This window comes from Camelus bactrianus, chromosome 8 (assembly GCF_048773025.1).
Source record: "Camelus bactrianus isolate YW-2024 breed Bactrian camel chromosome 8, ASM4877302v1, whole genome shotgun sequence".
Taxonomy (NCBI): Eukaryota; Metazoa; Chordata; class Mammalia; order Artiodactyla; family Camelidae; genus Camelus; species Camelus bactrianus.
In genome coordinates this window covers 7,248,906-7,274,099 of record NC_133546.1, presented here as the reverse complement: position 1 = coordinate 7,274,099, position 25,194 = coordinate 7,248,906, and the positions used below count along the sequence as shown (strand labels likewise).

The following is a 25,194-nucleotide window of genomic DNA, read 5'->3' as shown; positions in this document are numbered from 1 at the left end:
GATGATTGTCCGATGTTAATCATTACTCAAATACTTTTAAATCTGTAGCAGACTCTAACCATTCTATATGGGGCTTCATGCAGTTCTTGGGGACAGTTAAAGCTTTTAGATAATATCATGAAAATGCATTAACATCTATTTGATAAGCATTAAGTAAATCCCTAGTGTGCGACCAACACTGCTCTAAGTGCTAGAGAGAATAAGACAAAGTAAGTTCTCTCTGGGAGACTAGACTAGATTGTGCGCTGTGTCCAGGGGAAAACAGCCAGAGCTGAGGCTGGCTAAGTGGGAGCCAGGTACTGAGGTTTCTACAGAGCTCTGAAAGATTTGGAACTTTGCCCAACAGTGGATAGGATGTTGTCAAAGGTTTTAAACAGAAGAGTGATTCAACTGGTTATCACAGGTTCCTCTCCTGCCAGATTGTCCATTATTGTCCATATTATCAACCAGAGGAAATTCTTTTGATCTGTGGGATACCGGGACACTGCGGTTCCTCACACACTCACCGCTACAGCTGATCTTCCAGGATAAGAGAGGCAAGCCGTGTAGATACTAACTACTATACATAAAATAGATAAACAACAAGGTCCTACTGTACAGCAAAGGGAAATATATTCAATATCTTGTAATGGCCTATAATAAAAAAGAATATCAAAAGGATTTAGATACATGTATAAATGAATCACTATGCTGTACACCAGATATTAACAAGATTGTAAATCGACTATACTTCAATAAAATAAAATAAAAGGAAGAAAGGCAAGTGGTGCCAACCCCACAGAAGGGCATGAAGTCCACCTACGGTTTACACAGAGAACCAAGTTAACCTTTAATTGAAGGGATAATTAATTATCAGCAAAACAAAGAAGGACTTTGGACGCCAAAAGGGCAAAAGCACAGGTCACAACCGCCCCAAGGCCTGTAGCTGGCAGATTTCACACCTAATTCTCGCCATCGAGACTGAGAGCCTGGGCTGAACGCGTGACCCTCTTCTGTCACCATACTTTTCACTGACTCCAAAAACATTAAGTTCAAGAAAGACAATCTTCCCACCTCAAAACAAAAACGTCAAGACAGAAACTACAGCACTCGGCTGTTCAGAGGCGGGTCTGAACGGCCGGTGGGCTGCGCTCATAAGCGCTCCTCTGGCTCTGGGGTACACAGTTAACCCTCTGCCCTGGCCGCTGCCGCGCCCCCCGCAACCCCGAGCCCCGCCCAGCTCCGCCCTCGCGCCTGCGCACCGGCGCCCGCGGAGGCGGTAGGCGGGGATGCCTGAGGCCCCGCCCCCCGGCGCAGCTAGTCAGCAACAGGACAGGACTTTTCTCATTAGCTGGCTGCGCGGAGCCCACAGTAGCTCGAGCGGCGGTTGTGCGGCAGGATGAATGCAGGCTCGGACCCCGTGGTCATTGTCTCGGCGGTGCGGACCGCCATAGGTGAGTGGTTGACGGGCTGCGCGCGGGGTTTGAGCTGCAGGCTCTTCCCGGCTCGGTCGCAGGAACCCCCGGAACCTCTTGGACTCTCGGAACCCCGTGCCTCGCGCCTTCCCCGGCTGGCCCGGCTTCCCCGCCCCCTCCTCGCGCTGTGAGGGCCACTTCGCTCCGTGTGCTCCTATTGGCTTCCTGGGTAGGGCCACCGCGCCTCCCGGCTCTCCCATTGGCTGACGGGGAGAGGCTCTCTCGCGCGAGGCCCCTGATTGGCCAGCTCTAGGAGGCGCCACCTCAGTTCTATGGTCTCAGGGGCGGGGCCGCTCGGTGGTTTGAACCCCGGCGCTGGGCCGAGGTCGAGTTGGTCACCGGACGTTTACTGAGAATTGCCCAAATGTCCTTAGTGCTCTGTAGATTTCAAAGAGCCTGGACGCGCGGGAGTGTCGACCCCTTTTGTTGGGGGAAGCGTGGGCCGCGCCCATCCGCTCAGACTAGGGGGAATGAATGGGCAGGTTACCCGCGGGTCCACGTCTTTCCCGCGCGCCGGGGACTACTGCCCCGGGCTCGGCTTCTGCGAGTCGCACATTCTCCTCTCCGTGTCCAGACGAGATGCGGTGGGCGCCTGTGCAGGCCTCACCTTGCCCTTGTGGACCTTTAAGTCGAAGCACACCACTTTCTCATGACTGTCTAAGGCCTTAAAATATAGGAGTAACATCCTCAGGTGGCTGCCCTTGGGCCACTCCCTCCTTCTTTCCAGACCCACAGTTCGCCGGCCCGCCGCTACTCTGGGCGCCCTCTCCATCGCCCTCGCCTTTGCTTCTGTTCTAGGCTCCTTCAATGGTGCCCTGTCCACCGTTCCTGTCCATGACCTGGGCTCAACTGTCATCAGAGAAGTCCTGAAGAGGGCTGCTGTGGCTCCCGAAGAGGTGTCAGAGGTCATATTTGGACATGTTTTGGCAGCAGGTAACTATTCAAAGTTCAGATTTATTGGAAGCAGCCCATTAACCCCACCCTGCCCCCGCCCCTATACAGAAACTTGCCTCCATAAATTTATTTTTAAGTTCCCTCTGGTAGAATACTTACTGTCGCCCCTCTGCCAAGCCCCTCGGTAACTTCTCCCCATCTGAACACTAAGCGTCTTTAATATGCTTTTTCGGAATGAACCCAGATCACCGTCCTCCACTGCCCTTTCATTCTTTAGAAGCAGGGTCGGCTGGAGGCATCGGAGAGTATGCTCCGCTTTCTACATTTCCCTAAAGTGTCACATGTTCAATAAAGAAGTAGTGAGTTCCTCTGTGCCCTGCACCTGCGCTGCATGCCGGGGCTAGGGCTCCACCCACGCAGACCAGTCCTTGCCCCTGAGGGCTCGCTTCTGAGGGGGCCAGGTGGGTTGCACTTCTTATTCCTCCCAGAGAGGGGCGCATCACCCCTGGATGGGCTGTTCCAGGTGAGTCAGCGGAGTGCTCCCCTTCACTTCTCAGTCCCACTGGGTTTATAGACCTGCGACCACTGACAGCTCCTAATTGGTTTTTCATAACTAGTTTCATGTTGGCTCTTAGCATAAATTCTGATTACTCCTGCTGAAATTGGTCATACTCACTTACAGCTGGCTTTTGTCCTTACCTTATCTGAGACCTGGCCCATTTTTCTGTGTATTTACTTTGTAGTTGTGTTGTTCCTCTTCCTAATTCTCCTCTCCCTTCTTGTCCTTGTGGACCTTAAAGTCAAAGCACACCAGTTTCTCATGACTCTCCAAGGCCTTAAAATATAGGAGTAACACCCTCAGGTGGCTCACCCTTGGGCTACTCCCTCTCCTTCCCAGACCCTCGGCTCAGACTTACTCAGTTACCACGGGGTCCTCCACTCCTGGTTTCTCTGTTATCTCTTTCACATCTCACCTCTGTGGTATCTCCACACAATAAAAATAGTAGCTGCGTTTATTGAAGACCTGCTACATGCTGGGCCTTTAAAGCACTGTACTTAGTGCTTCCCTTTCATTTCCTCATTCAGTCTTCTCGGTAAGTCCGTCGGATCACATCATCTCCACTTTATAGATTAGTAAATGAGACTTTGAGGGGTCGAGCGACTTATCCAGGATCACATCACCCACACTTGTCCTACCTCTTAAGCCCAGGTACCCTCTGTAATCGCGTGACTAATACTGAGCACCTGCTGTGCTCCAGGCACTATTCTGTCAGCTGGGGATAAACAGTGTTCACATCAGATAGAAACCCTCATCCTCTTGGGGCTCATTTTCTTGTTAAATGCTAAAACATTAATTAATTATATTTAGTACTCATTTCTTAAGTCTAAGTACCTGGAGATGGGGATTATGAATAAATACATACAATTTTTATAAAGGGGTTATTTACCTAAATACACATGTAATTCATTGTAGCTTAAAAAGCAGGAGCCTTTAATAAGATTAATCTCTTTCTTAACTAGTGTTCTATGAGTTTAATTCAGAGAATATTTTGATACTTTTTTTTAACAATTTTTCCTGCGTCTATTTTCAATCTCAAATTTTAGGCTTCCAGCCTAATCCTACATAATAACACTGATGAATATAATCTCTAAATTTTTCTCAGTGACCTATTTGCTAATTTTTTCCAACAAACTCACCAAGGAAAGGTGTTAGTATGGGTATATCTGAAATTTACAATACAGTGACCACTGTGTGAACATTCACCATTTGATAGCAGACAATAGTGGCTGAAGATATTTGAAACTTTCAGCTCCATCCCCTTCTCTGCTACTTTGATTAACTTAAGTATGTGATATATTTTTTCCCATCCCCTGAATGAAGTACCCACAGTTGAATTATAGAAAAGTATTTGTCAATTCCGATTTCGTACATATCTTGTTACATAACCAGTTAACCATGGTGTGATGAATATTAAGCAAGAAAAGAAGTGCTTCCTAGCAGAGGTTTTCTCTTTTAAATAACCCTCTTATCCTCCAGGATATCTTAAGCTGTGATCGTGGAAGCAAATAGCCCTAGTTAGAAGCATGAATAATGCCCAAGTTCTCCCTTATGTTTATAAGGGAATGTGTGCTTATTCAAGCCCTATCGAAGGATCAAGAAGACAGTTCCTTGATAACTTCTTTGTCGAGAAGAAAGCCGATATCCATGAAATATCTATAGAACACCACAAGATAACACATATTCAAGGGCTAGATTGTGACAGGTGCCAAGTGCATACAGGCCTCTCCCTCTGCCGGGAATTTGACTTGGCTGGGCTGGGAAGTGGCAGGAGACCCAGTTGGCAGTATCCTGATTTTGATGCACTTTCACCCAAACATTTCATCTTTCTCTTTGATTGCTGAGAGGCCTCTGTTTTTCTTTTTCTAGGTTGTGGGCAGAATCCTGTTCGACAAGCCAGTGTGGGTGCAGGAATCCCCTACTCTGTTCCAGCATGGAGCTGCCAAATGCTCTGTGGATCAGGCCTAAAAGCAGTGTGCCTTGCAGCCCAGTCAATAGGGATAGGAGACTCCAGCATTGTGGTTGCAGGAGGCATGGAAAGTATGAGCAAGGTAAGGCCTCTGAAGAGATGGCTTTCACTGACCTCCAGCTGATTAACTCATGTTCACGGCAACGCAGAGTAAACAGATGCTTATTAGAGCTGGAACCAAACAGGGAACAAGTAAACAAGGATCCAGCCTTGATCCCTACCTGAGTATTAATTACTCTTCAAATTGGTTGGGAAATCCAAATTAAAGAAAAAACCAGTGTCTTTGGAACAGAATATATTTCTTCTAAAATGTTACTGAAGGATAAAATATTTTCTGAATTAAACCTATAACATTAGGCAGTTGATCCTTGATTTTAAATTTTTTTCTCATTGTGAGGAGAACTCAAAAACAGATGTTGTCACTTAACTCCTTTATAAAAATTGTATGTATTTATTCATAATCCAGGGACCAAATTTTGTTGACCTCGTGTAGTGTAGAATGTGAAGAAGAGGACCACTGAGTGGTGCCCTTCTCTGATAGACTTGCTGGACGAGATTGGCTTCACCAAGATCCATCCCTTAAATTGGCACAGCGTGAAAAGGAAAAAGTAAATTCCCTGCTTCCTGCAGGTAATTCAGGGTCTGACCTGGGGATCTTCTAGGCAGAGGCCTGCTCAGCCCAGCCTCTGCTGAGGCTCAGGAGGAGGTAGGCTGAAGGTAGCAAACACAATCAGAGTGATTCTGGTGGAACCGTACTAGTTTCCGTGTAGTACTTTATGGGGTACTTTTAAACATGCTGTCATAACAGCCCTTAGCAGAGGCTAGATGGTTTTATTCCCAATTTTCAGGTAACGAAACTTAGGCCCAGAGCCAAGATTCAAATACAAACCTTCTGACTCTAAGACTTCCCATTCTATGATAGCTGCTGTTGAGTTGGTGGGAATTAAGAGGACTCCCTACAAAGAGATCTCTTCCCGCCAGTTAACTGGGCAACCTGATTATTCTCACTATAGGCATTATATTTCGCATCGAAATAAGTAACACATAGTTAGCATCACTTAAGCTCTTAGATGAGCTCTTCATTTAACAGATAACTAGTTGCCTGTTTGGAAAGGATAAATGAGGTTTTTAAGGAAATGGGACACAGAATGCATAAGTTTGTTTGATGGAAAAAGAAAATGGGTAGGGAGGAGAGTAATGGGTTCCCAAGAGCAGGTAGGGTGGAGTAGTCTGTTGATTCCAGGGGTCTTCAGGCCCTGGGTGAGCAGGACGATGGGCTGGAACTAGGGAGATGTGTCACCAGGGAGACTAGGTGAAGACTGAGGAATGACTGGATAGTTTTGAGTGGGATCCTAAGAAGAGGACTAGTTATGACTAAGCCTAATCCATTCGTGTTTCTTGTTTCCAGGCTCCTCATTTGGTTCATTTGAGGACAGGAGTCAAGATTGGGGAAACAGCACTAACTGACAGTATACTCTGTGATGGGCTTACTGATGCATTTCACAACTACCATATGGGCATCACAGGTAAGGCAGACATGGCTGAAAACATACTAGCTGTGAAAAGTTTCAAGACTGTATAAGCACCAGCTTTGCAGATGTGAGGCCCATGTCCTAATCATTTTATATTCCTGGTGACAGGGATAGTTTTCATTTGTTGAACCAAAGTGGGGAAATAGTTCCTCTCTCCTTTGTGACTCCTTGACTGTCAGGGAATTTACAGGTGGGAGGTACCTCAGAGTTCTTCTGGATCAGTCTCTCATTTTACCAAATGAAGAAACAAGGGTTCACAAATAGTAGTTTTGTGGCAAAGGCAATATCAGAGATAAACTAGTACTTCTGGTACCTAACTCTATATTCTTTGTACTACACGGTCAAGTCTTCATCCATCTAGAAGGCTTCTGTGGTCTAGGTTTACTGGCAAAGCAGCTAGAAGATCAAAAGAACTCATATCTTTACTGCATACAAGTATAAAACATAAGAATACTTTAATTTTAGAGGTAAAGAAACAAACCCTGAGAGGTTAAGCACCTTGCTCATATGTGTGGCAATGACTCTGATTCTATGAGAAGTACTCATATGAAAAAGGTAAGGGATTAAAAGGCAAGATTCCAAGCAGAGGGAGCAGTGTGTGCAAATGCACGGAGGGAAGGAAGGACTTGGAGACATAGGGAACAGTGAGAAGTTCAAGGCATCTGCATCACTGTGTGAGTGAGAGCCACAGCAGAGGAGGCTGGGGCTCGTGGGAAGACTGTGCAAGGTGGCGTGTGCCATACCAGGGCCTAACTTGCCAGAGTGTCTAGGCCAGAGTTTCTCAAAGTGTGATACTCCAGCTAACTGCCTCAGCAGAGACGGTCATTAAAAAGTCAGCTCCCAAGCCCTTTCTAAGGTGTTATAGACTGTATTCTGTTCTTCCAAACCTCATATGTTGAAGTTCTAACCCCCAGGACCCCAGAATGTGACTGTATTTGGAGTTAGGGTCTTTCATGGAGTATTAAGTTAAAATGAGGCCTTTAGCATCCAGTCTGACTGGTGTCCTTATAAGAAGAGGAAGAGACACCAGAGATGTGGGCACAGAAGGAAGACCATGTGACGACGCAGTGAGAAGGCGGCCAAGGAGGGAGGCCTCAGGAGAAAGCAGACCTGCCGGCACCTCGATCTTGGACTTCTTTCCTCCTCAATTGTGAGAAAATAAATTTCTGTTGCTTAAAAAAAAGATAATGGCTCAGGCCATGATACAGTTATTATTAAAGACCACACCTTATACTATAAAGAAGTGTAAAACAGGGCAAAACATATCAAACAACTCTTTTCAAATGCCCGCCAGCAATCTTGCGAGACCCAGAATTCCTGAAAGGGAAAGGCCCGCTATCGCTAGGTTTCAACCTGGAGCGCTTTCTAAACTTTCTGTCTGGGGGACCAGCGACCCCAGTGAACTGAGGAGGCAGAGAGCAGTTTGGAGCTACTGAGATGGCTGGAGTTCGTGGGGCAGAATGGAGAGAAGGCAGCTATGAAGAGAAGGAGCTCCAGAAGTCTGCCTAAGGGTCCCCTTAAGCCTTTGGTCAGATGCTTAGCTATGTATGTGCAGGGCAACACTCTACAAGGCCTAGTAGAAACAGCTGCTAGGAAGCTGTGAATTGAATGGGTATTTCATAGATTGCTAAGAGACATAGGGGTTTTAACCAACCTGAGTAGAAACCTGAACCCAATGGACACTCCATTGACATCTCAGAAAGGCCACGGTTTAGGCGTAGGGCCGAGGGTAAGGGCTACTCTAGACCCAAACCAGGAAGCTTAAAAACAAACTTCAAAAGGATCAAGATGGTCTGCCAGTGTATTAAATGCCTTTGGGAATAAAAGTATACTCGCTAAAGGTAATAAAATTCAGACATTCAACAATAAATCAGCTATAATGTCCAGCATGCAATAAGAAATTTCTAGACATTCAGAGAAGTAGGATATGTAGCCTGTAGCTGGGAGGGGGCTTTGGAGGTGGACGGCTAATGGACTCTGATCCTTATAGTGATAGATACTGGAATTAGCAGCATTAGGACTTTAAAGGTGCTCTTTTACCCATGTTTAAAGATATAAAGGAAAATATGATCATAATGGATGAACAGCTGGGGGAAATCTTAGCAGTAAATGAGAAAGTACAAACAAGAACCAAATGAAAATTAGAACTTCAAAGTTCACAGTCTGAAATAAAGAATTCACTGGATGGTCTTAGAAGGAAGTTGGAGACAGAAGAATGGGTCAGTGAATTTAAAGATAGAGCGATGTATACAACCTGAAGAACCCAAAGAAAAAAGACTGAGAAAAAAATGAACAGAGCCTCGATGACCTATGGAACAAAATAAAGTGGACTAACATTCATGAAATAGGAGTCTCAGAGGAGAGAGAATGAGGCAGAAAAAAACATTGAAGAAATAATGGCTGATAAAAGATGACAAATGAACTTAAATGTAAAGCAGAAACAGACTCACAGACATAGAATACAAACTTGTGGTTGCCAGAGGGGAGGGAGTGGGAAGGGACGGACTGGGAGTTCAAGATTTGTAGATACTGACAGGCATATATAGAATAGATAAACAAGTTTATACTGTGTAGCACAGGGAAATACATATAAGATCTTGTAGCTCACGGTGAAAAAACAGTATGAAAATGAATATATGTATATTCATGTATGACTGAAAAATTGTGCTGTACACCAGAAATTGACACAACATTTTAAACTGACTATAACTCAATAAAATTTTTAAAAATGGCTGAAAAATGCCCAAATTTGGTGAAAAACAAAGTTCAAACACCAAGAAAGATAAGAAAAAAGTTGTACTGAGGTAAACTGTAGTAAAACCACTGAACATGAAAACTAAAGATTAAAAAAAAAAAAAAAAGGAAATCAACCAGAGAAAAACTACATATTTTTGTGCAAGGGAACAACAATATGAATGATAGATAACTCATCAAAAACAATGGAATCCAACATCAAGTAAAAGTGTTCTTCAAGAATTAGTGAAATAAAGACCTTTTTTAAAGATGAAGTAAAACAAATTTGCTGTCAGCACACATACGTAACAAGAAGTACTAAGGGGGGTTCTAAAGACGGGAGGGAATTGACACCAGAGGGAAGCTTGGCTACAGAAAGGAAGGAAGAACACCACTGTAACCGTGCGGTAAGTAGGAAAGGGTATCTTTTTTTCTCTTTATCTTTAAAAATGATGTGGCTGTTTAAAGCGAAAAGCACAGCACTGTTATAGAGTTTACAACATACATGGTTGTAATAGAACTAAGGAAGAGGGGAAGTAAAACTATACTGTTACAAGGTTATTCAATTTTATGTGAAGAGACCCAGAACAGGTGTACCTCATTTTTCTGTACTTCACAGATGTTGTATTTTTTACAAATTGAAGGCTTGTGGCCACCCTGTGTCAAGCAAGTCTGTCAGCACCATTTTTCCAACAGTATTTGCTCACTTCATGTCACTGTGTCACATTTTGGTAATTTTCACAATATTTAAATTTTTCATTATTATTATAATGTTTGTTATGGTGATCTGAATAGCCAAAACAGTTTTGACAAACCATGAAACAGAAGGATCTTTGATGTTACAGCTTGCTAAAGTGTTTTTTAGTTAAGGTACGTACTTTTTCTTTTCTAGACATAATGCTGTTGCACACTTAACAGACTACACTGCAGTATGAACATAACTTTATATGCTCTGGGAAACCAAAAATCTTGTGTGACTCACTTTATTGTGATATTTGCTTTTATTGTGGTGGTCTAGAAGTGAACCCAGAATATCTCCAAGGTATGCCTGTATCAACTATAAGTAGAATGTAATAAATTAAGGATCTATATTATAATTCCTGGACAGTCACTAAAAAATACGTAAAGAATTATGGCCCCAGTGTAGTCCCATCATAATTGCAGCAGACTTTTTCTTAGAAATTGACAAGTTGATTCTAAAATTTACATGGAAGTGGAAGGCACGTAGAATAGCCAAAACAATTTTGACAAAGCAGAATATAGACGGATTCACACTATCTGATTTTAACACTTACTTTAAAGCTACTGTAAAGCTGCAGTCATCAAGACAGTGTAGTTTTGGCATAAGGGTAGGCAAGTAGACCAGGGGAACAGAATAGGGAGTTCAGAAATAGACTCAAAGGTACCAATGGAATGAAATGGGGAAAGCTTTTTCAATGTATGGTGCTAGAATAACAAATTACTCATATAGAAAAAATGACCCTCAACTCCTACCCCACACTATATACAAATATAATTTGAGATAAATCATGGATCTAAAAATAAAAGTTAAAGCTATAATGCTTCTAGAAGTCAGCATAAGAGAATAGCTTATTTGAGACAGGGAGGGTAATAGCTCAGTGGTAGAGTGAATGCTTAGCATGCAGAAGGCCCTAGATTCAAACCCCAGTACCTCCATTTAAAAAAAAAGAAAAAGAAAAATTTCATAAATTAGACTACTAAAAATTAAAACTTCTGCTCATCATCAGAGGTCTGTTAAGAAAGTGAATAAGCAAGTCACAGATAGGGAGAAAACATTCAGCATACATGTATTTGACAAAGGATTTGCATCTAGAATATACAAAGAACTCCTATAAAAATAATAAAAAGACAAACCCAATTGAAAAATGAGCTAAAAATTTGGGCAGATAGGTATTTTACAAAGGGTGACCCATGAATGACCAATAACCACATAAAAAGTTGCTCAACGTTACTTATGAGGGAATTGCCAATTAAAACCACAATACGGTACCATTATACACCCACTAGAAAGACTGAAATGAAAATATCACCAAATGTTGGCAAGGATGTGGAGGAACTACCACTCTCATACTTTGCAGGAATGAGTATAAAATGGTATGACTATTTTGGAGAAAGATTCGATAGTTTCTTTACCCAAGCTAGATGAAAACATTGATCACTAAAACCTTTGCACAAGTATGTTCCTAGCAACCTTATTCATATTAGCCAATAACTGGAAACAGTCCAGGTGTCCATCCACAGGAGAATGTATAATAGTCGTATATGCATACCATGGAGTACCTACTCAGCAATAAAAAGGAACAAACAGTGATAAACTCAGCTACATGAATACGACAAACCCAATGCTGAGCAGAAGATGCTGAATTGCATTTATAATTTATGGTGATAGAAATCAGAACATTATTTGCTTCAAGGAAGGGGGATGGGTAAGGGATGTCAGAACTTTCTGGGGCGGTGGAAATGTTACATATTTGGGATATACAGTTGTGTGAATTTGTCAAGATCCATGGAAGTATACACTTCAGATTTTTGTATTTCACTCCATTTTACCTAAAAAAAGAAAAAAAGCTGTAAACAAATACTGAACTCTAGTTAATAGGTTTGCTTTTCCAGTGATACAGGTAGCAAATTCTGAAACTACCTTCTGTATATTGTAGGTTTGAGCAAATGAGTGAATATATTGAGGATAATGGGAGCCAAGCGTCTCACCATTGTCAAAGGGAGTTTCAAGTATGGAAAGAAGGAAGAACGCAGTTGCGTTAGATTGCATTCAGATACCCCATGTGTATTTATATTCAACTGTAAATTGTATGTGTACGTAAGTCCTAATGAGCACACACAGAAACAGTGACATGCTAGTAGCAACGAGCAGTGCCAACAACTAGATCTTTGTTTCTAAACACCTTTCTCCACAAAAAAGAACTAGGGATCCTTAGAGAAATGGCTCATTCCAAGGTTAGGACAATAATGCTTAAAAAAAAAAGAAGGAAGTGAAGTGCTTAGAGCAAGCACATGGGGACACGTCAAAAGGATTCCTACCGCCCACATCTGAGCGTTAAAATAAATAATCATAATAGTGGGTTATACATATTAAATGAAATAAAAATCCATGATCCTAGCTGATGTAAGTAATAGTAGATGGAAAGAGAAGGAAGAGTTCTCTACAGTAGAATGTCAATTAGTATGTACAGAAGGAATGTTGGGGCTAGAAAGTAATAAATGAAAAAATAAAAATGTAAATGGACTAAAAAAAGTAATGAATAAGTGCTAGAAGCAGTGGGTGAAATTTGCTAAGGAGGTATTTTTATAATCTCAAAATGATGTCCCATAAATTACCGATTAATTATAAATGGAAAAATAGTAACTTTACAGCGTGGAAATATGGTGGACGCCACTTGAATCAAGTGAGCAAGACCAGCGTCACCTGAGATAAACTAGCACAGGCATCCCGACGAGACTGAACGAGAAGACCAAGCCCCATTCAGGGCTGTCCCACGTCAGCTAATTTCTAGGAAACACCAGTCAAACAAACCTGAATTGAGGACATCTGATAACAGAACTGGCCCCAGCCCTTCAAGAAACGCAAAGATGGTCTAAGGAGCTGTTCCAAGTAAAGAGAAACTAAAGGGATTGACAGTGAAATGCAGTACATGATCCTGGCTTGGATGATACTGGACTGAACAAATAAATCAGCTCTAAAGGACATCATTAGGACAATAGGTGAAACTGAATATAGACCAAGGATTAGACAGTATAGTATTGCTGTTAAATTTCCTGATTTTGGCAGCTGTGGTTATATAAGAAAATGGCCTTTTGGGGGTGGGGGGCAGAAATATACACTGAAATTAAAATTTAGAGATAAAGGGGCATGATGCCTACAACCTTCCATCAAAGGTTCAGAAAGAGAAGAGAAAGCAGATGGGGCCAAAAATAAAAGCAGTTAGTGAAGCTGCATGAAGGAAATTTCTGGAAGTTTCTTATTTTATAGAAAAGAGAGAAGCAAATAAAGAATATGGTTTCCTAAGAATCACTGCAAACCCTGTAGGTTGCTTTGGGTAGTACGGCCACTTTAATGATGTTGATTCTTCCCATCCAAGAGCACACAGTATCTTTCCATTTCTTTGTATCATCCTCTATTTCCTTCATCAGTGTTTTACTTATAAAATTCTTGTTTGTGAAGTGAAAAAAAAGGATCACTGCAACTTTCCCACATTAGGTGGGAGGCAAGATCGCCACCGAGCGCTGTCTCAGCCACCAGCGAGCCTCTAGTGTCTGGTGTCAGTGCTCGTTTACATGTGAGAAACTTGAGCTACCAAAAGCCAGTTACTGAAAAATGTTTGGGTTTTTGCTTCATTTACTTTTTCTTTTACAGCTGAAAATGTAGCCAAAAAATGGCAAGTGAGTAGAGAAGACCAGGACAAGGTCGCAGTTCTGTCCCAGAACAGAACGGAGAATGCACAGAAAGCCGGCCATTTTGACAAAGAGATTGTATCAGTTTTTGTATCTTCTAGAAAAGGTGAGTGTATAAGTCAACAGTTTAAATATCAATGTGGATATTGATAGGTGAGAGTAATATTAATATTCAAAAGAATACGTAGGAATGTTTAAAAATGGTGTTAGCTCACGTTCTTCAGGTTGCAAGCAGTATATTGAGGATACATCTGAACGTGGGGTGGGGAGGACACATGGAGGCAGTGTCGGCATCCACTTTGGCCCCAGAGTATCCACACTGCTGTGCAGATACTGCAGATTTCATGAGAAATTGGCGCTCTGGCTCACAGCGGTTAGGAGGCAGCAGCCAACCTCTCTGCCCCTGTAGGCTGTCTCCTGGGACGCGGACGCCCATTACTTCCTGTTGCTTCTGTGTACATTTCATATTTCTTGGTGGATTTTTTGGGGGGTCAGTTTGCTATTCTCTGATATGGAACACTCCTGTCAAGTTGTTACCGATAACTGACACTGATTACATCCAGCCTTTATGAGATGGGCTTTGATACCCCTGATCCAGTCAGTTGTAACCGGCCAAGACCTATACCCCAAACCTTAGCAACCTGCACAAAGAACTCCCTGAACTGCCTCCCTCAGAAAGGGCTATGGATGTGGAAACAGAAAACACTCAAAATGTCTCATGAAGACAGTGCTAGTGTTTGAACATCCAATAATTCGTATTAGTGTGTACTTTCCTCCTATTGGAATGACCATGTTTTATGATAAACCTTTCTTCCAAGTATGAATCCTTGCACATCCTGAGGAATCCCCCATTCCCAAGACACTGCCTGCCATCTCTGTGCTGGTCTTGGTAATTGTTCTCCTTTTGCAGGTCTTACTGAAGTTAAAACAGATGAGTTTCCTCGCCATGGGAGCAACATAGAAGACATGTCTAAGCTAAAGCCTTACTTTCTTACAGATGGAACAGGAACCGTCACCGCAGCTAATGCTTCAGGTTAGATTTCCTGAAGGGCAATTGGGAGAATACCATCTTCTGCTAGGTCTGCCAAGTTAATACTTTTCATTTGATCAATTATTTATACAAATTATTCTAAAACTTATTTCAGTTGCTTTAGGGAAAAATGTAGTTTTGATCATGTTTCTCCCTACTTCATTATTGACTTAACCTATACATACTGAGAAATGGATTTGGTTACCCTACAGTATCCCAGGACACAAAAAAGCAAATGAGGGAACTCCAGAATTTATGTACTACCTTTGTACTTTTCCAAAATCAGAAACTCCCAATGCCTCTTGTGAGGTTTGGGCTATTTATTCCATTTCTTTTCATTAATCTCCCTCCCCCCACTGCTTTTCTTTCACTCCCTCCCATTGCATTGTTCTGCTGTGTTATGTCCTATTGCCAAACTGACCATTTCTAATTACAACGTGAAGTCTGAATTATGGCAAGTGACTGCCAAGAGGTGTTGAGATTAATTTAACTCGTTTTCAGGTGTTGGAGAAAGCAGATACAAATATATAGCTTAACAAGCAGTACTTTGGAAATCCAAGGCATCCATGTTTTACAGGAATCAATGACGGTGCTGCAGCTGTGGTTCTCATGAAGCAGTCAGAAGCTACTAATCGTGGCCTTAAACCTTTAGCGCAGATAGTTTCCTGGTCACAAGCAGGCGTGGAGCCTTCCATTATGGGAACAGGACCAATTCCAGCAATAAAGCAAGCCGTGAGTGTAGTTCTGAACGTTAGCACCTGCCCTTCACTCTGTTGCTGTAACCCTTCAGGACCAGACCAATAACCTGCAGACCCCTACTAACCTCTGCCCTAAGGTCCTTCCCACTCCAAAGCACCAAAATTGAGCTTGATTGTTGTTTTCCTGTTCATGCCTATCAGGCTCCATTTGTGTTGTTTCAAGTTTTCCCTTTAGCCTTAAATGAGCTTTTTCATTTAGATCCATCTGTAGTCTTCTTTCCCTGCCACGAAGAGCAGCCAACATTTGGATCCTATGCTTCTTAGGGGACTATCATACCACCTCATGTACACATACATGTTACTGGTTCAAATTTTAAGATACTTTATCATTTCCAAGGGATGTTTTAATCCTTAACCGTTAAGAATTAGTGTCACGAAGGCAAAATGTGTTACCACTAGGCTGACATAGGAACAACTCAAAAGTGGCAGTTTGGGTTGAGATCCTTAAGTATACAATATTGTTTTACATCTACAATGAATGGGTCATGAGTTTTTAGAGCTGTTTTGTTAACCTTTCTTTTAGGTTGCAAAAGCAGGTTGGTCACTGGAGGATGTTGATGTATTTGAAATCAATGAAGCCTTTGCAGCCGTGTCTGCTGCAATAACTAAAGAACTTGGATTAAACCCAGAGAAGGTAAACATGAGCCTGTAGTCCGGACGAGAGCTTGCAAATTAACATTCACAATGCAACTTTAAGACTGTAAATAGCAAAGTACAGGTATGTCCCAGGTACTGGCCATACGGTAATGGCTGAAACAAGGCAAGTTCCTATTGGGACTCACTTCCCAACCAAATCTTCTAAACGAAAACAGAATGGATGTCACAGGGGCATAAATCAGTTCCTAAGCAATTGAAATAAAAATTGAATTTGAAAGGGTAGATTACTGGTGTGATGTTACAGGGAAAAATTTAAGTTTAGGATTTTAATTCTGTCTTTTTACCCCTTAGGTCAACACTGAAGGAGGGGCGATAGCCTTGGGCCATCCTCTTGGAGCATCTGGCTGTCGGATCCTTGTCACCCTGTTACACACGATGGAGCGCAAGGGTGGACGCCGTGGTGTCGCTGCCCTGTGCGTCGGGGGTGGGATGGGAATAGCAATGTGTGTTCAGAGAGCATGAAACTGCTTAACAATTAACTATGCTTCAACTAAACCTGAACCTCATTTTTAAGCTAATCAATACTGAATCATGTGAAGTCAGAGGACCAAAGTGAGGATGGGAATGATGTCCCATTTCACAAGAAACCGAACGCTTGACAGCTTGCTGCAATTTAATGTGTAATACTCAAGGTACAAGAAAATTGCATCTAACATTGTTATAAATAAAAGAAATCAGATCAGTCATCAAGGGCTCCAGAGTGCACAGCATCTTCATAACCTCCATGCTTATCATCTTTGCTTTCTGGGTGTAACTTAATAAGATCATCAATTCGAAGAATAGTGATTGCAGCTTCAGTTGCAAATTTCAAACTCTTAACTTTAACTATGGTTGGTTCAAATACTCCTGCTTGTTTGTTGTCTCGGGGTTTACCATTGACCAAATCAAGACCAATCCTGCAATTTCAGGAAAAGAATATTAAAGAGCGCCTTATATAACACACACCCATCCCATCCCTTTAAAAGCTGACTAGGTGGCTCATTAATGCCAGCTATTCCATCCAGATGGTCATTTTGGGAAAGGCTGGGACGTTATGGGAGACCCCTTTAAGTCTAAAGCAGTTGATTATGGATAAAATTCAGCACTGAAAGTTGTAGAAAATTATGGATGGTAATAAAGAAACTGCTTCTAAGCGTAACTTAATATCTTAGGAGGTTGCTTAAAAATAGGTATGTATCACCCAAAACTAATCTCCATTTTGCCTCTGTGGGACCTTCCTACTGTAGGTAAAGAGAAGCGGGGAGAGATTAGGAATCAGATTTGTTAACAAAGACACACCTAACATAATCACTAGTCATCATCTTTCATGAGTTTAAAACAAAACCAAACTACCATTCAAGACATACAGATGACAATGAAAAAGGGAAAGCATCCTTACCATTTTAGATTTTTGCGCTCTGGGTTAACCTGAGCCTCATTATGAAAAGCCCTTAGTTTTGCAACCAGATCTGTGGAGTCCTGGGCAGCATTAACTGCCAGAGTATTAGGAATAACAAGGAGTGATCTTGCAAACTCTGCAATAGCAAGCTGTTCCCGGGAGCCCTAAGAAGACAGACAATGAAGAGTCTTCACAAAAGGAAGAATATTAAAACCCACACCACCAGTTAAGGTCTCAGACGAAGCATATTCATATTAACAAAATGCCGAAGACATCTCCCATGCCCTTCTTCAAAAGAAAACAGGCTTTGAGATGTTCTTACCATGCTGGTCGCGTAGTTTTCGAGGTATATGGAAAGGGCTGCTTCTACAGCACCCCCACCTGGAACCACAGATTTTGACTCCAAAACTCTCTTCACTACACAAAGAGCATCATGTAAAGAGCGCTCCATCTCATCACACATGAAGTCATTTGCCCCACGTAAGATGACTGATGCAGAGGTACGAGCCTTAGTGCTATTAAAAAAAAACAATGAAACTCTTAAATCAACACTTGAACAAGATCACACAGAAATTCACTATAAGCACCTTGGTTAAATCCTGTTTAATGGGATACTTACACATGGAAGCAATGTCCAGACCATGCAAAAAAGATGAAATGGTTAGTCCATCTCAATTTACAATGGTCCAACATTATTTTATCCCATGCGTATAACTGCTCATGTCACTGAGAGACTATAGCAGCAAATAAATGGGAAGGTGATCTATTTTTAATCCTTAATAAAATCTCTAGCTTTATAATTTAGCAAGTAGCTCTTACTTTTTAATCAAGATCAGTTCATCATCACAAATTCTCTCCTGCACCACCTCTTCTGCTTGTCCCAACATTGAAGCTTCAAAAGTTTCTTCACCTTCCAAATTGGCCAGGGTTGACAGAATAGTCGCTATTAAAATAATTACAAAGACCTGTAAACATTTTTCTCCCATGAATACTTTCATATCCTACCTTAGATTCAGAAACATGTATTTACGATAGAAATGATGTATAAACGCAAGTTTAAGGTTTACAGTTAGGCATCAAGCAAGCAACTGTCCTTTTATCCTAGGATGGAACTACATCACTTCTAGGTGAAGAAAGTTAAAGAACTTTCCCAGTTACAGGAGAAATGGCTGTATACATACATCTGTAGCACAAAGCATTAAGGGAGGAAAAAGTAAAAACTGTTATGTTTTTGGAGCTGCTTAGAGTTAACCTCCAATATAAAGAGACATGGTCACGTGAGGTAACATGGGGTACCTGAGAGCTGGCAGGAGACGTACCTCCAGAAGCTTTAGCAATGCGTTTCAGGTCCCTTTTTATAACTCTTCTAACTGCCATAGCACCAGTCTCTACAAAGTACTTTAGACACATATCGTCAATCCCACCAGTCGTTAGAATGACATTGGCACCAGTTGCCAGGATCTTCTGGATTCGCTCCTTGGTGATATCTGATTCTCTATAAAGACAAAGTATTTGAGTAGTAACCCACAGTTACCATCTGTGTTTTTTATATTAAATATAGCTCTAACTTCATTAAGTATTTTTTTACGAGATTGCAGGTTAAATTAACTATTCTTTCCCTTCTGTGACCAGAATTTAGATCAGTCCAATTTACAGAAAAGTTCAAGTAATTAAAAATTACCAGTTAGCTCTCCACCACCCCAATCTTGAGTTCCTAACCAAGAACTGTGGTTAGAAGGAAGCAGCATCCCCGCCGTTGGGGATCTGGCAGGGAGATGGACCGTCAACCAAACTCCAGGGCAGTGTTACTACAGAGGGTAACACAAGAGATTACAAGCACATAAGACACAACTCCAGCCTGGCAGGTGGGATAAGGAAAGCTTGAAGGTCTGGAGGTAGTGGAAGGTGAAACTGCAGGTAGGACCAGAAAATGAAGAACCTTGTAGGGATGTAAGAGTCTGGACTGGGGGGAAGTTTAATATTTTTAAGTAAGAGTAGTAGTACCAATCTGCGTTTTCAAAAGATAGACTGAAGGAAAGGGGGCATCTAATGAAAACAGATGGTCTGATCAGAGAAATCAAAGTTTATGGCCTGGGTAACTTGGGAGGTTCAGCCACTGACTCCTGGAGTAAAATAAATACTAAAGGGGGGGGGGGCGGGAGGATGCAGATAAGAAAACAGAGTTCAGATTTTAACAAGGTGAACGTGAAGCTGTTCAGGTAAAACTTCCAGAAGGCAGCCAGAAATAGTATGGAAACCACAAACAAGCTATAGGAAAGAGATAGATTTGAAATATGTAGATAATTGAAGCCATTTTACATTTTACTCTGTGACAGATCAGAAGGCAAAGAGTATTAGGTAAAAAGGAATTAAGGATATTTCCTAGTTTTCTGCCTGAGTGGAGGGGTCCCTAACACTACAATGGCAAAGAGCAGATGCGGAGGTATCATCACAAGTTCAGTTTTAGACATACTGACTTGGAGAGGCTTAAGAGGCACTCAATCAAACACACGTGTATGGAGTTCAGAGGAGCGGATTTGGGAGTCTCTGGCAGAGATGTCTGGCCACCCCAGGCACAGGAATACAGACAGGGTAGTATCACAAAACTGCTCTATCCTCCAAAAGTCTTTCAAGAAGTAGTCAAAGGTTTGATAAAGGTCAAGTGAAGACTGAATGTGTGTAGTGAATTTCACAGCAGTGAAATGATGTTAGCAAGCGGTCCTACACTGGAGAACAGACCTGAAAAGGGTACGACAAATAAAGCACCAGGAAAGTTTTTGTGTAAATCAATCTTGCAACACCTGGCTATAGAGGGATGAGGAAGGACAGGGAGTAACTGGAACAGGATGTGTGCATAAGACACTTATTTAAGGATAAGACGGTTACATGTGGATTCGAGAAAGGAATGAAGAATAGAACTAGTAGTTGAAGATGCAGTTGAGAAAAAGTAATGAAGCAAGACTCTAAAGGTAGGCGGCAACAGGATCTGGAACACTCATTCTTAGGACTGACCCTTGATGGGGACAGTTAAGGAAAGAACAGTACACACACAGATTTAGAAGATAGAAGAGCACATCCTCTAGCTTGTCAAGCAATAGATAATGCCGTGTCCACTCCCTAACCTGGCACACAGTCAACACTATCTGCTTGGTTCCTTTTTTGGGGGAAGGAGGTGTTGTACTTAGGTTTATTTATTTTTAGAGAAGGTACTGGCTACTTCTTGAGCTATACCCTCCCCACTATCTGCTTGGTTCTTGTACTGCTTATTTGAGGAAACATATTCTGGTTGTATCTTGAATTCTTAATATGAACACACTATAAGACCAAAATTTCACAAAAAAGTTGATTTTCATGTTATCATCACCTAAATCTCTCTTAAAACATCATCACCACGTTTTCTAATTTTCCTGGAAGTTTAAGCAAAACAGTTTAACTTTGGTTTTCAATGTTAATTTTTAAAGTCCTCCAAAACACCCACAATTTACAAACACTCCTTTCCCAGGTCAAAAATCAATCTCTCAACATACCTCTGTCTAATTTGGTCCAGTTTTTCAGGGTCTGTAATAACCACTTGTACCCCAAGCTTCATTTTTGTTTTCTGCAGGCTGAAGTCAAGGCAAGCAATTTTTGCATTGACTATTCTCTTGGGCATGCCTATAATTGAACACAGCAGTAAGTACCTTCAATGGTAACTATATCAATGCTACATTTTATGAAACACTCCTTTCCTTAGAGTTGCACAGAGATTTTAAATTGTTATATATAAACAAATTTAGATTTTATTACTTTTAACCTTAGGAACAAATGCTTATGGCACTAAACACATGTACTTTCTTATAACTGGCATCTTCCTAAGTTACATGTAAGTTACAAAGAGAAACTGACGATGTACCATTTCCTTTTTCTCTGGGCTTCGCTAAGAACAGTAAGTGCACATCTTAAGATAGTTCTTCTGAAAATGGAGTTACGCAACCCACAAAAAGCTAACTTTAACCTTTAGTGCTTTCATTTCACAACTACATCACAAGCCTTACCCTGGGATCCCACCACACAGTTGAGGGCATAGCCATTGATGAGCATACTCTCCGTCTGACTCCTCCCATGGGCTTTGAGAATATTAATGGAATTGACTGGATAGCGAGGCTGGCCTCTGATATCTGTGTATTTAATAGCAAGTACAGCATCTACCACCACATTAGCGAAGAAATCACCATTTCTAAGCCATCAGTTAAGGAGAACAAGAAACTTGGGATGAACAGTGGGTACACATGAAAACCAGCAGTAATTCAAAGGCACTTCCTTTTAGCTTTCTCATGAAAGAAACAAGCATTAATTATCCCACTGAAATGTCAGAATACTGTTAAACACTATCTGCTACTACTTTTACACACACTTTGTATTACCTTTCCTCCTAGAAAAAAGAAGTTTCAATACAGCATCATCTGGCACAAAAACTAACACAAGATCTTACTTTTAAAAACTTTACTGGACCATCACAAGGATACATTCCAATGATTTTGGAAGACATGGATGTCTTAGCAGCATTAATCAGGCAATCTCTTCCAAGTTCATCTGTGTTAATAATTAGATTTTCACTGATATAACGCACTGCTTCCCTGTTTAAAGTGTGGGGGAGAATACATTTCACTCAAAATTTTGTTTTATCATTGTGTCAAAATGACAGGAGGCTTCAGTTTTCTGTTCAGCCATTTCATATAGGAGGAGGACACAAATAAACCCTCCCTCTTCAGATCATGGCAATTTTAATCTATCCCATTAGCATAGCCACTAAAATCTATTATTAGGAGATAATGCGGTAGTCAAATGGGAAAAAAATACTGAGCCTACTTCTTACTTCAAATGTTACTACTTAAACACAAATACAACTTTTCAAAATAAAATTTAGTCATTAATTGGAACACTTAAAGAACACAGACTATTTATAACTATTACATCAAATAACAAAATTTTCTCTGAATGTAAACAATCTTACTTGCAAGCAAGTCGATAGCCACTAATAACTGATGTGGGATGAATTTTCTGTTTGACTAGTTCATCTGCATTTTTTAGAAGTTCAGCTGCAATAATAACCTGTAGGGAAAACATTCATTGCTCTCATATGAGCCTGCCATTCATCATGTGCAACGCATATGTGAAAACAACACTAACATGCATCAGATATTAGTAACCAGAATGATGATGGCAGAGAAATGTATGACTGCTTATTAGAAACCTGAGAAAAGGCAACTGTACACAGTGATTTATATGCAAATGGCTAAAGCCAGACAGGAGTCAGAAAAATGCTCTGGCAAATAAACTAGTTCTGCAGTACAATAGTACAGGAGACACATCCATTACTTTTCAAGATGGAGTGCTCAACATAAGCTAACAGGAGAGCCTGACCGCTCAGATGACCTGGACTTCAAAAAATTGCGTGTTTGCAGGGAAATTACGCCTTAATCTAGAAACACATTTTCCTCACAAACTATTGCTTGTTTCTTTAGAGCAAATTATTATTTATTCCTCACCAAATAGTAGTGTTTCTACTATATCAGTGTGCTGGGTAATTTTTAAGGAGCTTATGTCATGTTATTGATCACATCTTTATCAACTTTCTCCAACTCTCATTATGAATCCTTAAGATGGTCTGTCAGCATTTAAAATATAAAACCATCTTGTTTTTTAAAAATAAGCTTTTAGAAATTCTTAAGCCTCAGGTAGTGAGGGGAGAAGGAAACTTTCTTTAAAATGAAACCATTAAGAAAACAAAACCTAAAAACCATGCCTCTATGTGATGCATGAATACTGTTAAAGCCAAGGGAAAAACTTGTGGAAACATTTAAAACGACTGTATTAAATTTTTTTTACCTGAATTGTAGAAGTTATAGTGAGTTTTCAAATTTTGTTTCTAAATCTCTACCCCCAAAACAACTTAAATTTTCCCCATCTTAAGTATGTAACTTATTTCTGACTCAAAAGCAAATCACTTACTTGTGAATATGGCTTCACTTTCTTTAAGTTTAATTTTAGGGAAAAAAAAAAGTAACTCTTTAACCACCGGTCTACCTACCACGGAGGTAGTTCCATCTCCCACTTCTTTGTCTTGCAGGTCAGCTAGCTCACAAAGAACTTTTGCTGCAGGATGTTCTACCTCCAGTAACTTCAGGATGGTGGCACCATCATTAGTGATGGTTACATCCTAAGAAATTTCCAAGGAGGGAAAAAAGATATAATCACCCACAGAAACAGAATATCCTTTAAATTAGCACAACCCCACGATACATTCACCTACACTACATCTTCCAATTCCAGCGGTGATAAAATCAGAATTTACAAAGTGAGGTATTTATGAACCTTTTCCCCTTTAAACTAACACATTTAAATGTACTTACACCAATATCATCCACTAGCATTTTATCCAAGCCAACAGGACCAAGAGAACTTTTCACAATATTGGCAATCGAAGCTGCAGCCATGACTATAAAAATGGGGGGGGGGGGGTAAAAAAAGGAAAACCTATGATTTCAAGAGAATCAATCATTTCAGCCTAAAAAAAGTAAATAACATCCGAGAGCCTCTGAATTTTTAAGTCTACAGATGCGTCCTAATTTGGAAATCAGTTATTACAAGCGTAATATGGGGGAGGGAGGAAGAAGCTAACCAGAAAATTCCACTTGACACCGAGTGTCAAAACCTACTAGCAGTAATTTGAATTCTGCCACTTCATACAGAAGAGAAAATGGTATCTATCAGCCTTTTCCTTAAGATTCCGCCAAGTTTTTTTTTTAAATCCTATTAAAAGCCACAAGTTTTCAAAAGTGAAATTTAAAAACCCGGCAGGTGATAACCAACGGGGTACAACAGACAAGTCATCTGAATTGTGACCGATGGCCATTCGCTCATCGGTAAACTAGCAATTAAAACTAGTTTTCACTGGTTAACGGCCCTAAAATGAGGCCGAGGATTGAGAGGAATACGTTTCCTGGCAAGAATCGGAACAAAAAAGCGCAGGGCACCCGGACCCCAGGGAACTCAAGGTGTGGCTCGCACGTGTCAGTTCGCGGAGCTAGCGTTCAAGGCCGGGGAGCGCTTTCCCAGCCGCAGGGCCGGGCCTGCCCAGGGGTTTTAACACCCAGTTCCCGTTAAAACCGCGCTGCGCTCTCGGGAATTCCTCGGGGAAAACGGCGCCGCCGCCAGAAGCGGCGAGACCCGCCGGAGTCCAGAGACACCACCCGCCCCTCCCGGGCGGCCCCTGTCGGGAGACAGAAAAGGGAAGGCGTTTAAAGACGGTACCCGCGGCAGAGCGAGGCGGGGAAGGAGGCGCACCGCCGCGGGCCCGGCGCAGGCCTCGCCCGCCCTTACCGTTCTGGGAGCGGATCGCCTCCCCAGTGCTGCGGTCCCCGAACACGGACAAAGGCCCCTCCATCCTCGCGGCAGGGTACTCCTCGAGCTTCACTCACACCGCGCACAATCAGCGTCTGGGTCGGTACGCCGGGCGGCGGCGACGGCGTGGAAAGGAACCCGAGCCACGTCGCAGGGGCTGCTGGGAACACCGCTCCTCAGCTCCCAGCTCCCTAGCCGGGCCGCGCGGCAGGACGGGAAAGAAAGATGGGGCGAGGGGTCGAGAAGCGTGAATGCGCAGGAAGCGAGGCGCCGGAAGGGGGCGGGCTTAGCACTTTTGCCCAATTAGAAAGCGAATGAGAAGGGCGCGAAGGTAGGAGAACGGAAGTCAGGATCTCGGACCGCTGAGGAAGATGGTACTCGGATCAAGCCCGGGTTGCGCGTGCGCGTTTGCACAT

The 25,194-nt window shown here is 41.9% G+C and overlaps 2 protein-coding genes and 2 non-coding genes across 6 annotated transcripts; 1 reads left to right on the top strand and 3 right to left on the bottom strand.

Annotated features, from left to right (window-relative positions):
- The first annotated feature begins 1,274 nt into the window (after positions 1-1,274).
- ACAT2 (acetyl-CoA acetyltransferase 2) lies at positions 1,275-16,703 on the top strand. The gene is made up of 9 exons (XM_010965770.2): positions 1,275-1,433; positions 2,253-2,387; positions 4,777-4,958; positions 6,285-6,402; positions 13,535-13,678; positions 14,483-14,605; positions 15,180-15,334; positions 15,884-15,994; positions 16,309-16,703. Exons 1-9 carry the CDS (start codon positions 1,379-1,381, stop codon positions 16,477-16,479), a joined length of 1,194 nt encoding a protein of 397 aa, XP_010964072.1. The 5' UTR covers positions 1,275-1,378; the 3' UTR covers positions 16,480-16,703.
- TCP1 (t-complex 1) lies at positions 16,613-25,059 on the bottom strand. Of its 3 annotated transcripts, XM_074368051.1 has the most exons (12): positions 24,758-25,059; positions 23,788-23,873; positions 23,466-23,594; positions 22,389-22,486; positions 21,901-22,011; positions 21,430-21,611; positions 20,923-21,049; positions 18,715-18,890; positions 18,215-18,338; positions 17,718-17,910; positions 17,396-17,559; positions 16,613-16,913 (listed from the first exon to the last, which is right to left on the bottom strand). In XM_074368051.1, the coding sequence occupies exons 1-12, from the start codon at positions 24,819-24,821 to the stop codon at positions 16,697-16,699; spliced, it is 1,671 nt and encodes a 556-aa protein (XP_074224152.1). In that variant the 5' UTR covers positions 24,822-25,059; the 3' UTR covers positions 16,613-16,696. The 3 variants fall into 3 exon arrangements, with proteins under 3 accessions (XP_074224152.1, XP_074224154.1, XP_074224153.1); XM_074368053.1 differs by lacking the exons at positions 22,389-22,486; positions 23,788-23,873 and having other exon boundaries at positions 24,758-25,036; XM_074368052.1 differs by lacking the exons at positions 22,389-22,486; positions 24,758-25,059.
- LOC123619862 (small nucleolar RNA SNORA20) lies at positions 18,024-18,153 on the bottom strand. The gene has a single exon (XR_006728602.1). It is a non-coding gene; the product is annotated as a small nucleolar RNA SNORA20 (small nucleolar RNA).
- Positions 22,088-22,227, bottom strand: LOC123619864 (small nucleolar RNA SNORA29). The gene has a single exon (XR_006728604.1). It is a non-coding gene; the product is annotated as a small nucleolar RNA SNORA29 (small nucleolar RNA).
- Positions 25,060-25,194: the final 135 nt, after the last annotated feature.

What these genes read in the sequence shown, in the direction of transcription:
- ACAT2 (XM_010965770.2), top strand. Translation starts at nt 1,379, where the DNA reads ATGAATGCAGGCTCGGACCCCGTGGTCATTGTCTCGGCGGTGCGGACC. An exon ending in GGCGGTGCGGACCGCCATAG is followed by an intron (nt 1,434 to 2,252) that starts GTGAGTGGTTGA and finishes CTTCTGTTCTAG; the next exon opens with GCTCCTTCAATGGTGCCCTG. An exon ending in CTACCATATGGGCATCACAG is followed by an intron (nt 6,403 to 13,534) that starts GTAAGGCAGACA and finishes TTTCTTTTACAG; the next exon opens with CTGAAAATGTAGCCAAAAAA.
- TCP1 (XM_074368051.1), bottom strand. Translation starts at nt 24,821, where the DNA reads ATGGAGGGGCCTTTGTCCGTGTTCGGGGACCGCAGCACTGGGGAGGCG. An exon ending in GAGATGGAACTACCTCCGTG is followed by an intron (nt 22,487 to 23,465) that starts GTAGGTAGACCG and finishes TTTTCCCTACAG; the next exon opens with GTTATTATTGCAGCTGAACT. An exon ending in CTGTGTGGTGGGATCCCAGG is followed by an intron (nt 21,050 to 21,429) that starts GTAAGGCTTGTG and finishes GTTCAATTATAG; the next exon opens with GCATGCCCAAGAGAATAGTC.